A 12323-nucleotide genomic window follows, 5' to 3' on the forward strand; every position below is an offset into this window, starting at 1 on the left:
TCTGTAAATCACTAAGGACTTAATTATATAATTGAGGAATGCAGCCTTCCAATTAAACTTGCTTCTTCGTTAAGTCAAAGAATCAGGCAGTGAAGCGCGATTCTACTCTCAATCCTGATTCATACCCTCTTAACTACAGATTCAAGTCCGGTTTAATCCTGTATTAAGATGCAATGGTCAGGGCAGATGCTTCAGGTTCATATATAATTAAAATTGCAAAAAATATTAATAGAAACATAATTTTTGATCTGCCAATGTGTTTGTTGAGACACTGTTGGCTTTTGTTGGCTTTGAGTGATGCCATAGAAAAATATTGATTGTTTTTTTTAAATTAGTAAAATACCTTTGCATTTATTTTTTTAAATGTTTATTCTTCACACAGTCTTTTGCATCTCTTAAGCCCTATCCGGACAGAATTAGTTTCTCAGGTTGTTCTGGGGTAATTTTGTATTTTATGTGGGGTCCTCTGCGATTTTATTCCCGTCCAGAACTATCATTTGCGTGTTTATCACACACACACACACACACACACACACACACACACACACACACACACACACACACACAATACTGAGCCCACAACTCTCTACTCAATAAGTCTTAATTGCTCCACAGCCACCACTGACCCTACAACCAATACCAAAACAGATTCTTCTATGGTGTCACTTAAAGACCTCCTCTAGCACTTTTTTTAAAAGTGTGTAACTGACATATCAGTAAGCAAAAGAAATAGCTTTTTCTATATATTTCGGCAGTTTAAAAACAATATATAATGTATGACCTTTTTGTTTAATATTATACTCGTATTCTTCAGTGCAGTGCAAACTTTTAAGCCTCTAAATAGTTATATATTAAACCTGAATATTAACCCTAAAGCAGCCTTTTGTTTGTATATTTATTATCACCCAGTGGTAGTATCATTTTTTTTTCCCAAACAATTGAGGAAATTAGGCTTTCCCACTAAGAGATTCTGATGAGTAAACAAAGAACAGTGTGGCCTGGACAGGAAGCTGCTCTGTTCACCGTGGGAGATGGCTTCTTTTAAAGCAGAGGTTCATGAGACAGAGCCCCGTCTCTGGGACTTAGCCCTATGAAAACAACCGCCCTGCATGCTCATCTGATCAGGCCCACAGAGAGTTGGACAGTTTCGACGAGCGAGGACCAAGATTAGAGGCTATTCAGTCGGCAGAGGAAGTGGGTTTGTTCAGACGCAGGAGGAAGGCTATTCAAATTCCCTCTTGCGGAAACTCGCGCTGTAGTTATAAAAACGTGGTGAATATTTTGCTTTGAAACTGCTGATAAAAGATTAGAAAAACAATCTCCTTCTATAAATGTCTTGTCATTATTAGTAAACAGTTGATCCTATGCACTAAGCTTCAAATGAGCATTACCAACACATTACCAACACTTTGGAGTTTGGAGCTGTTGCTATTTTTTTAAGGCTTGGCCCTCGTTCCAATAAGGATATAATAAAGACGGCTAATTAAAAACGCTTCCCAAAGTATAATTAGCCTGTGGAACAACTAATGAGCAGTGTTTCGGTAAAAATGAGGGGGGAAAGGAAACATTAAGGCTGTGGAAAATAAGATTGCACCAGTTTAGGAAGAGCTTCAAAAACCTTCCTTAGCAAAACTTCCCTCTCTCTCTCTCTCTCTCTCTCTTTTTCTTTGGCTTTTATGTGCTGTCTGTGTTCAGTGTAGACCCTTAATTTTTAGCTTTGTGTGGAAACCTCTCTGCAGTGCTAATGTCTGTCTGTGTATGTGTGCGTCTGTGTAACTGTTGTCTTTGTGAAACGACAGCATTCTAGTCCGGGCCTTCTGCTAAATCGTGCACTAAACGGCGCCCCCTGTTGCCTGCCTCCTTATTGTACCTACAGGCCACATGTGAGCGAGGCTTTGCTGCCATGGAGGAGTCCCATCAAAAGGTGATAGACGAGCTGCAGAGAAAACACCAGCGGGAACTGGAGAACCTGCACGAGGAGAAGGAGAGGCTTTTAGCAGAGGAGACAGCGGCCACCATTGCTGGTGAGTTTTGAAAAAGTCTGGTGCATCAGTGTTGTGACCAACACATAAAAACTAAAAAAAAGAATCAGTGTTTCTGTATGTACAGGTCTGGCAAAAAAATAAGAGACCACTTCACTTTCTGGATCAGTTTCTTTGATTTTGCTATTTATATTTTTGTTTTATTCAATAAACTACGAACAACAGAGTTCAGAAATCAATATTTGGTGGAATAACCCTGGTTTTTAATCACAGTTTTCATGCATCTTGGCATGTTCTCCTCCACCAGTCTTACACACTGCTTTTGGATAACTTCTTTTGCACTCCTGGTGCAAAAATCTAAACAGTTCAGTTCGGTTTGATGGCTTGTGATCATCCACCTTCTTCTTGATTACATTCCAGAGGTTTTCAATTTGGTAAAATCAAAGAAACTAGTCATTTGTTAGTGGTCTCTTGATTTTTCCATAGATGTATTTTGAATATTTCTGTACTATTTTATTTTCTAGCTATTGAAGCAATGAAGAACGCACATCGAAATGAGCTGGAAAAAGAGTTGGACAAAGCGCGGAAGGCAAATAGCAATACTGAAAATGCAGACATTGAAGAGATTCGCAGACAACATGAGTAAGTATTCCACTTTTACCACATTAAGTAAGCAGATGTCATGCTGATTTGTCATTATCTGTATAAATAAGTAATAGACACCAGGTTCTCTGTTTTTGAAACAGTACACACGTTGTAATTCAGCCCAGCTTCACGTTCCTCATCAAACACTGTGCATCAGTTTGGGTAATAACAGGATTATTGCCTGTAATGAGATGATACTGGCAAATACGCACGGCTTCCTTTTATAAACTAAAGTAATTGACTTGTTTGAAGTGTTTAGGGTGATTTGACCAGAGCCTGATTGTGTGACTTGGCTTGGTTGCCAAGAGCATTCTAGAGCAGTGAGGTTAAGGGCTTGATGAACTTGCCAAAACTGGTATTACCCAGCATTTTCATTCGGATGTTGTTTGGTTTATTGGCATGGTAATAATAGTAATAATAATAATCTGCCCACAAACCATACATTGGCACAGCTTCTGTCTAGACACGTTCAGTTCAGCGTTTGTTGTTGGGCAGCAACATAAATGCAGCGATGAGTGAAGTCACTGTTTCCTGGCATGTGTGTTTGGTAGGGAGGAGCTGCTGTCATTCCAGAGGGAGATTGAAGTGCTGTCAGAGCAGTACTCACAGAAGTGCCTGGAAAATGCTCACCTGGCACAGGCACTAGAGGCAGAGAGGCAGGCCCTGCGCCAGTGCCAACGAGAGAATCAAGAGCTTAATGCGCACAACCAGGTGAGTAAGAGCACTGATTGCAGTTGAAGAGTGGAGTGTATGGCAACAGTGAAAAGCAAAAATATACAGTGATTTATTTAAAGATTTAAAAATATAGATTATTTGAAATGGAACAGGAGAAAATAACAAATAGTTTATAAAATAACTTGAATTTAATGAATTTAATGTCTACAGGTTTCTTTACAATTTATGCTGCTGTTTTCCGTATTTAGTCTAAATGTGTCTAAATGTGACTATTAACAATGCCTGTGTTCATGGCAGCACAAAATGGACATCTCAAAAGATTAAATAAAATAATATAAAGAAATAGGAATTATATGATAATGTCAACTTAAGTGTAATACTTGCTTCTTATATGTTTTGTTAAATTGATATGTTGTGCTATTAAGAAAATACAGGAATTTTCTACCAGATTTTACCACAAATCAGTAATACAAAATGGAATGATCTTAATAACATGCTCACTAATATTAGTAATATTCATTACATCCTGGCGAAGCTGAAACAACATAGAGTGAAACCCTTCCCATGATGTACTTAAAGAAAGCATATGATCATGTAATATAATAAAGTAGCTCATTGTCAGTTTGACCATCCTTGTTTAAAACACCTAAACAAGCACAGTGGCTTCCTTTATGGCCGTCTTTTTCATTTTTCTGTGTTGGATTTTACATATTGAATTTGTACTAATTAGTTTTAATATTAGAAATAATTGTGATCATACTAATTAGTGGTAGTAGGTGTATTTGTGATGATTCCATTAAAGGCTAGTTTAAACTTCTGCGTCAATGTATGCCGTAGCCTGACTCGCACCTCTCCAGCAGCTCTGATTGGTCTGCGAATTGTGTCAAATTGTGTTAATAGTATTTAGTGTTAAGAGTAGTACTAGTAATAAAACTAGTTACTGATATTAGTAATCATTGTGATAACAGTAATAATTTTGATTAGTGTAGAATAGATGTATTAGTAGTTGTTTGTGTCTTTTTTCTTTTAAGAATATTTTTAACCCAGAAGATCTAATTGTACGAGCTATATAAAGAAATTAACACACAGGTTTTTTTTTTTTATTTTAGAAATGATTGCATTAAATTTCAGGTAAAAATGTGGCCTTTGCCCCTGTGTGCTTATGCTTATAACATGTGAGTCCAATATCAATGTGTTTGGCTTCATGTTGAAAGGAGCTGAATAATCGTCTGGCTGCTGAGATAACAAAAATGAGATCAATGGCCAGTGAGGATGGAGGAGAAGCTGGAACAGTCATTCAAGGAAAAGAACTGTATGAACTGGAGGTCGGTGTTCCTGTTTTTTAAAACACCCTTTTATGTAAAATTCTTCTTCTGTACATTCCAGGCTCTTTACTGATGTGGCTGTTTGCTTATTTCTAGGTAATGCTGAGGGTGAAGGAGTCAGAAGTGCAGTATCTGAAGCAGGAGATCAACTCATTAAAAGACGAGCTACAAACCGCCCAAAGAGTATGAGCTTGTTTTTGTGTTTTTCTAATTCATCAAGCAAATTTATTGAATATATTTGAATGTACTGACCGCACTGGGAACCTGAAACTGATTTGCTTTTGGTGTTTTAGGATAAGAAATATGCAACAGATAAGTATAAGGACATCTACACAGAGCTGAGCATTGTGAAGGCCAAAGCTGAGCGGGACCTGGGGCGGCTGCGAGATCAGCTCCAGCTGGCCCACGAAGCCCTGGGAGAGCCTTCACCAGAGGAGGTGCAGCGAGGAGGTTATGGTATGATCTCAGATCCTGATCCTGTCTGGTGTTGAAGCCATGAAACCAATCACAGTGACAGCATTTAATCTTGGGATTAGAGGGATTTTTAATTTGGAGTACTGTTTTATGTGTGATCTATATGAGTTTAGTTCATCATTCATATCACTGACTTTGTGTACTTTGATTTCAGATATCATGAAATCAAAGAGCAATCCAGATATCCTGAAGATGGCTGCAGTGGCTGCGAAACGCTCGGAGCGTGCCATGAGGTCAAAGGTATGTGCCTGGACCTACATTGAATTCTGAAACTGAATTCTGGTTGAAGTCTGTAGCCTGTTTTGTCTTCCGCATATTTTTGTGATTTATAAAAAACAAGTGTAGTGGAATTGAACAAACATAGTCAACCTCAGCACAGCTTACCTGTCCGATTAAAGCCACTGGGAACACATTTTATAGAGAAATTTGTTGTATAACACTAAACTTGGGTGTTACCGAAGGCATTAAGTTCCCCCAAAATCAACGAATTGCAATTATTAGACCTACATTCGAGTACATTCCGGTTGTGTTCTTAATATTCTAATGAATATGCTTGATTAATAGGCCTCTATCAATATAGAACATTTATAGAAGCTGCATATTTTTTCCGTTTTTCTTTGATAGGCAGTTGTACTCTCCCTGTTTAGTTGTAGATTCTTAGTTTTTATACTTAAGCTTTCCAAGTTACTTAGACTCAAAGAGAGGGCAGAGGCATGTAAGCATTGTGATTGGCCAGAATATGCTGATGTAAATCTGACTAGAGCTGGACAATAATGTAATATCAATATATTAAGGAGGAACCGAGAGGGGCAGGAAATTAGACTAGAAGTAGTTAGATTATTTGGGGTGTTAGAAGAACAAGTGCTTTTTGAAAAGCTCTGGCTTTATTTGTTTCTTAAAGGGAGTGAGAGATTCTCCTGCTCTAGTAGTGGAGGGTAGTTTGTTCCACCATTGGGGAACTCTGTATGAGAATAGTCTTGATTGCTTTGTGTGAATGTTTGGCAAAGTGAGACGACATTTACTAGAGGAGCGAGAGGCACTGTGATATCTGTGCAGAGATCGGGTCAATAAACAAGAATGACAGATAGAGCTGGGTGTAGTCAGGAAAGCAATGGTAGAAGAAGCCATGTGAGCAGATAACCTGACCTAGAGGGGTGGTGTAGATGGAAAAGTGAAGGAGTCTCAGTACTGAGCCCTGGGGAACCTCAGTGGATAGTGAGTGGGCTAAGGGCCGCTACATCCTAGCCACGACACCTTGAATGAGCGCCTAGTGAGATATGATTTGAACCATGAAGCAGCATTGTCTGAGATGCCCATGTTTGAGAAAATCATGATTGACTGCGTCAAAGGCGGCGGAGAAGTCCAGCAGAATGATACTATGTCTTTTAATAAACATTATTTACTGTCACTTAATGATACTCATTACAGAACACATTACTTGAATTGGCAAACTCAGTTTTCAAGGGTATGGACATTCTTTCTTGACATCTATTGCAGGTTTTTTTGTGTCTTTTTTATATTGTTCATACTAATATCTGAAGGTTAAGAAACATATTTTCTGATAAATTGTGTCCATATCGCCCAGCCTTAAATTCATTAATTAGGACCACCATTCTAGAAATGGTGAAAAGAACAGTACTGGCGAAATACAGCAGATATGTGTTGTACTTTGGGAAGATATTCATCACACATTCTTTGTACATTTACACTGTGGGCCCTGAGGAGCCAGATTAAAATAATTAGACAAAAGACTTTAATGTAGGTTCCCAGGGGCTTTTATTATGTTATAGTGTATTGTGACATTTAGTTTACCACTCTCTTAAATTCCTTTAAAAGTTTAATACATTTTTGTAGCACTTCTGAAATATTCCCTTTTAGTGATGTTTAAAGTATGGAAGCTATATGTTGCTTCAGCTTTTTCTGTATTACTTCTTACAGGAGAAAGCCTGGTAAGTAATGGTGAGGTGTGTCCTTACATATTCCCTCCTCTAACACAGTGATGTGGCTGTTTGTTTGTGTGTGTGTTTGTTTTCCCCATTTCCCCTCAGTCTGTGAATCGTGACATGCCCTGGGACAGCTAAAGACTTAAAGGTGAAGACCTACTGACTGCTAATTTTAGGTGAATTGCTTGGAAATAGACAGACAGAGAACTACAGAAGACTCCATCTTTTACTGAGGACACTGGGAACCTCAAAGATAGCAGATAAGGCTTAATAATGGCTTAATGAAGTAATAGGCAGGCAGTCACTATCACTGTGGTGGTTATGGGTGTTTTGGGGGGGTCTGTGCATGCGTTATGTTCTTTACACCGTTCCACCATGTGCACTGAGAAGAGCTAATGATGTCATCCCCTCACATCTGCAGTCACCTCCATTCTCACTCCCTACTCACACAGTATATGGAAAATGTTAATGTAATTATGAAATGTTATAAATGATATGTTGTGCACTTTTTTACTGTTCCAAATGGGCTATTTCAATTATTTACACTTCAAAACAACATGGCATTTGTAAATCAGAAGGTCAATGGTAAATTTGTTAATCGGAAGGACCTGCTTAAGCCTGAAGAACCATCATGCAAAATGTAGTTTCAGCTTTAATTGTACATACCTGGCACAGATACACTAGCTGTCAAAAAGAACTGCTCAGGTCTGCATGTGGGATAGACTGTTTTGTTTTTGTTTGTTTTTTTCTTGTGAATTACAGCAAAAGTAAATTATTATTAGGGGTGGGTGATATGGCTCTAAAATAATATCACAATATTTCAGGGTATTTTTGTGATAACGATATACGAATATAGGAAAACTAAAATAATTAATTTGTTTCAGGAATATTATAATAGTATAACAATAATCATAATGTGGCAAAATAAATAATATAGCATAAAATAATATAATGCAGCAAATACTGCCCACCCCTAATTTATATACCTGTATCTATAGCATCCAAAACCTTTGGTCAGCCGTCCCAGACACGGGAAGAAAACAGTTCTGAAGCTTCAAAATGGACTGACATGCTGATCCACCAACCAACCACAACTAAGATGCTTTTCTCTCTCTCTCTCTCTCTCTCTCTCTCTCTCTCCCCCCCTCCCCCTCTCCCCCTCCCCCCCCTCCCCCTCCCCCTCTCCCTCTCCCTCTCCCTCTCCCTCTCTCTCTCTCTCTCTCTCTCTCTTTCTCTCTCCCTCTCAATCTCCATGGCTTTGCAATGACTCCTTGCATTACCAGCAAGCTATTTGGCTCTTTTTTAAAGGACGGGATTTTATGTTGAGTGTTCTCCTTATTAATCACGTATACACAGTTTTAGCATATGTAGTGCTGTTGTCCAGAAAACATTAAAATTGTGCTATATCTGTCAGCCCATGGGAGGCATTAGTCCGGAGCCACAGGAGAATGCTGTATGGTAATTCTGAAACTGGAACAGCACCCTCTACTGCATGTTTGAAATCTAATACATACAGACTTTTGAATGGAGTTTGTATGAGTGCTTGAAAGGCTATGACTGATGCTGTTTCTCAAGTACAGATGAGAACACAGGTTGAGATTTGGCACTTAATCCTCGCTTCCTTTCAGTTTCTTGCACAGTATGTGTATTGCCAATCTTAGCAGATATAATCTGCCTTTCTAAAACTTATAAAGGCCAAGCAGTTGTGAGGTAGTCCACAAAGCTAGAGGAAGGCCAACACATCTTGACACTCTTGTCTGATTTTCTTTTTTTTGTTTCTTTTTTTTTATTTTTGTCTGTATGTCTATGTTTCTGTGATCAATACAAAACCATTTGAGCAATTCTTTTTGACTGTCATGTAAATGTATCCAGAAAAGTCAGTCCCAATCAGCAGGTTCCTGCGCTGCTAGTATAAAGCATGTTTATTTATCCCAGTGGCCATTCACACCCTTCCTGTTTCACACAACCATGCAAGTGTAAAACGGGTGGAACTGCCCTTTCTGCAGTTCTTCTGAAGCCAAGATGAAGGAATTGCATGTCATGAAGTAACCTTTAACTGGGAAGTGAAAGTTCACACGTGCACGGATAAGTGAGCTTTCTCTTGTCTAGTCATGAGAGAATGCTTGCTGCCAGCATGTTACTTGGATTATTCAGATTCCTGTCGGTGTTGAATCATCCACAGTTCCACCAAAATGACCTTTTTACCTTCTCCTGTCTCTCTTCTCTTTTCAGAGTCTCAAGGAAGGCTTAACGGCAGAGCAAAGACTCCACTTGTTTGACAACAAGGACACTAAGGAGTTCTGACAATGACGCGTCCTCCTGACTTGCTGCATGTTATAACGAGGCCCACCGTATTTTAGCCGCGCAATTTAATCACTTAGAAACACACACTGGTCACTGCACACGGCATATATTAAACATGGTATGAATTTTGAGTTTTATGTCTGTAGTCTGCATTCTGTGCACTTCAGTTACTGTGACATTTTTTTTATTACCATGTCTTAATGTAAATATTTGTTTTTAATGAAGCCTCTGTCATGCATACACTAAAACTGACCGTGTAAGCTACTGTTTTAACTCTTTAGTATGTGTGAATAGCCAAAGGATAAATAAATATGTAATGACTCAAATAATACTTACTTAATAAAGAGTAGAAACAATCATACCTGCAGGTTTCCTTATTACGCTAGATGTGGTCTTCACATTCCCTCTGGTTTCGTATTATTCGACCAATGGTAAAAGGTAAATTGGACAAATTTGACACTGCTTAATACCCAGAAGTGAACCTGTACATGCTGAGTACTGAATGTTTAAGTATAGGACCATTTTTTGAGACATTGTCCAGTAAATGCAATGAACTTTTGAGGGCTTTTGTTAGTGTAAAAATATATATGAGTTTATATAGGGGTTCCCTTATGTAATCATGATGGTCAGTCCACTGATTGGGAGGTCATGGTTGTTTAGGATTTTATTTTTATTTTGTTTGGTTTGTTTATTTTTTTTCCTTCATCTTGTCTCACTCTTCAAGCTGATAATGTCTGTAGTGTTGTTCAGTGGCAGTCCCTTGTATTTATTTAAATGTCTTTTTTTTTGCTAACATTTGCATTCCTCTATACATTATTATTGTAAATATACCACAAATGTACACCAACTGACAACAGGTTTATTAGCAATAAATATTTTTGCACCCTGTATGTTGCATATTAATCTTTTAGATTTGCACACATTGAAACTTGCATTCCATTTACAGGTATCAGGATTATACCTGCATATGGATAAACCACATTATAATGGACATGTTGAAATGGATCACACTCACTCAAAAATGTGTAAACACATTTAAAACAAATCCAATCACTTAAATCATATTAAAAAGTGATCTTAAACACAAATACATTTGTGCCATGTTAAAGCAGTTTAACTGAATCAGTCTGACTCATTTGACAACCAAAACTCCACTGTACAAACAAATAACTAGCTGTAATTACTGCATAATGAGCAAATTTGCATAATTAGATTAGATTTCAGTCTGACTAACTGGAGATGCATTTGACAATCATGCATGTAGCTTAAATATAATCAGGATACAATCACAATACTAGTCACATGGGAACAGTGGAAACTGCTTTTTCTGAATTTCATTTTATTATTTGTCTGTTTTGATTGATCAGAAATAAACAGGAGTGAATTTAAAACGAATGGGAACACTATATTCTCCCACAATGCACTTGTAATTTATGGTAAAACACTGTCGATCACTGCATGATTTAACTGGTGAAGAATTTAAAAGGGAAGAGTTTATCATCTAGGGGAAAAAAACTAAACAGAAAATATGTTGAATAATAATGAAAGTGCATTAGAAACAGCAGCGGGAGAACTTCAAGTGATGTATGATGGCACAGCAATGGCTTATCACTTTCTATTAGTGCAAACAGTGTTCACATATTAATGTTTTCTGTACTAATCTGCTGGACTTGCACTATTAAGATTATTGTTATATACTTAGTACATAGTATTACTGTTTCTCTGCATTATTAGAAAATGTCATGATATTTTCCCAGGTAGTTTATTACAGGAATGCTTAGATTTCTAAACAACATACATGTCAAAGATTATTATTCTATGCTTTAACTAACTTTTATTCAGAGTTCAGTTTCTATGTATGGAGTTTAAACATGGCTCAGCCTCTAAAAATAGTACACTGAAATGGTGTTTTTACCGCACACATTTGTTTATGCAGTACTTATTGTGCCAAATGTACAATAAGTACTGAATTAAGGTGCGTTTAAATGCATTATGGCCGTTTACTCCAACATGAGTATAATTACATTCCTACTAGTAAAACCCTCCAGTTACAGATATCTACAATTATTGTTTTATTAGTTATTCTAGATATCGACACTGAGTCCACATAATGTGTCTGTAAATGAATTCTGACTAGCGCCAGTGCTTATGTGAGATATATCTAATGTAGTTTGACCTGTTTAATGTGCATAAGTTTAGATCTATAGCTCCCTTCATACAGAGGTGATTTAAAGTGTGAGATTTGAGACATAATACAGAACAATGTTAAAAGAAGGTCACAAGACATTATTATTAAAAGAATAAAAATATAATGAAAAGTAGGACCAAAAATAAATAGAATAAAAATACATTTTTTAAGCTAAATGAACGAGAAAAAGTTCTAAAAGTGTGCAAAGGAGTCAAGGCAATATTAAATAGTTATAGGTAATATAGATTTTTGTCAGAATTACATTATACATAACTGCTATTAATGGAAAAAAAGTCATTTTACATATATGTAAAAAATGTCATTGTTATTATTATTACTTATTAATTAGGCAGGGGAAGTTTATATCTACGGCACCCTTCATACAGAGGCGATTCAAAGTGTGAGACATAATACAAAACAATGTTAAAAGAAAGTTACCAGACACAAATTAAATAATAAAAATGTAATGAAAAGTAAGAACAAAAATAAATTTAAAAAATAAACATAAAATTGTATTTGTATAAAACAAAATTAATAAATTCTAAAAGTGTGTAAAAGTCAAGGCAATAATAATAAATATAAGTTGGTAATATATATAGATTTAAGTGTCAGAATTGTATTATAGATTTCTAAAATTACTAGCTTTTATTATTATTATTATTATAAATCTCTGTAAATCAGTAGTAAAATATGAATAGTTATATTATAGAATAACATTAGGGTTATGTCGTAATGTGACGCAGCTATAGTGTCTCTATAGCACTAATATTGTTAAAAAATAATAGTA

At 36.7% G+C, this 12323-nt stretch overlaps 1 protein-coding gene across 6 annotated transcripts in view; it reads left to right on the forward strand.

Annotated features, from left to right (window-relative positions):
• Positions 1 to 10236, forward strand: part of mprip (myosin phosphatase Rho interacting protein) — a 51222-nt gene extending 40986 nt beyond the window's left edge. For 3 of the 6 annotated variants that reach the window (XM_022667884.2, XM_022667885.2, XM_022667886.2), the window contains 8 exons: positions 1877 to 2024; positions 2507 to 2624; positions 3179 to 3338; positions 4517 to 4627; positions 4724 to 4810; positions 4921 to 5083; positions 5256 to 5341; positions 9277 to 10236. In XM_022667884.2, coding sequence (XP_022523605.2) covers positions 1877 to 2024; positions 2507 to 2624; positions 3179 to 3338; positions 4517 to 4627; positions 4724 to 4810; positions 4921 to 5083; positions 5256 to 5341; positions 9277 to 9348 — 945 coding nt within the window. In that variant the 3' untranslated portion in view covers positions 9349 to 10236. The other 3 variants (XM_049464359.1, XM_049464358.1, XM_049464360.1) reach the window with 3 other exon arrangements.
• The last annotated feature ends 2087 nt before the right edge of the window (positions 10237 to 12323 follow it).

The sequence above is a fragment of the Astyanax mexicanus genome, chromosome 15, assembly GCF_023375975.1.
Source record: "Astyanax mexicanus isolate ESR-SI-001 chromosome 15, AstMex3_surface, whole genome shotgun sequence".
Taxonomy (NCBI): Eukaryota; Metazoa; Chordata; class Actinopteri; order Characiformes; family Acestrorhamphidae; genus Astyanax; species Astyanax mexicanus.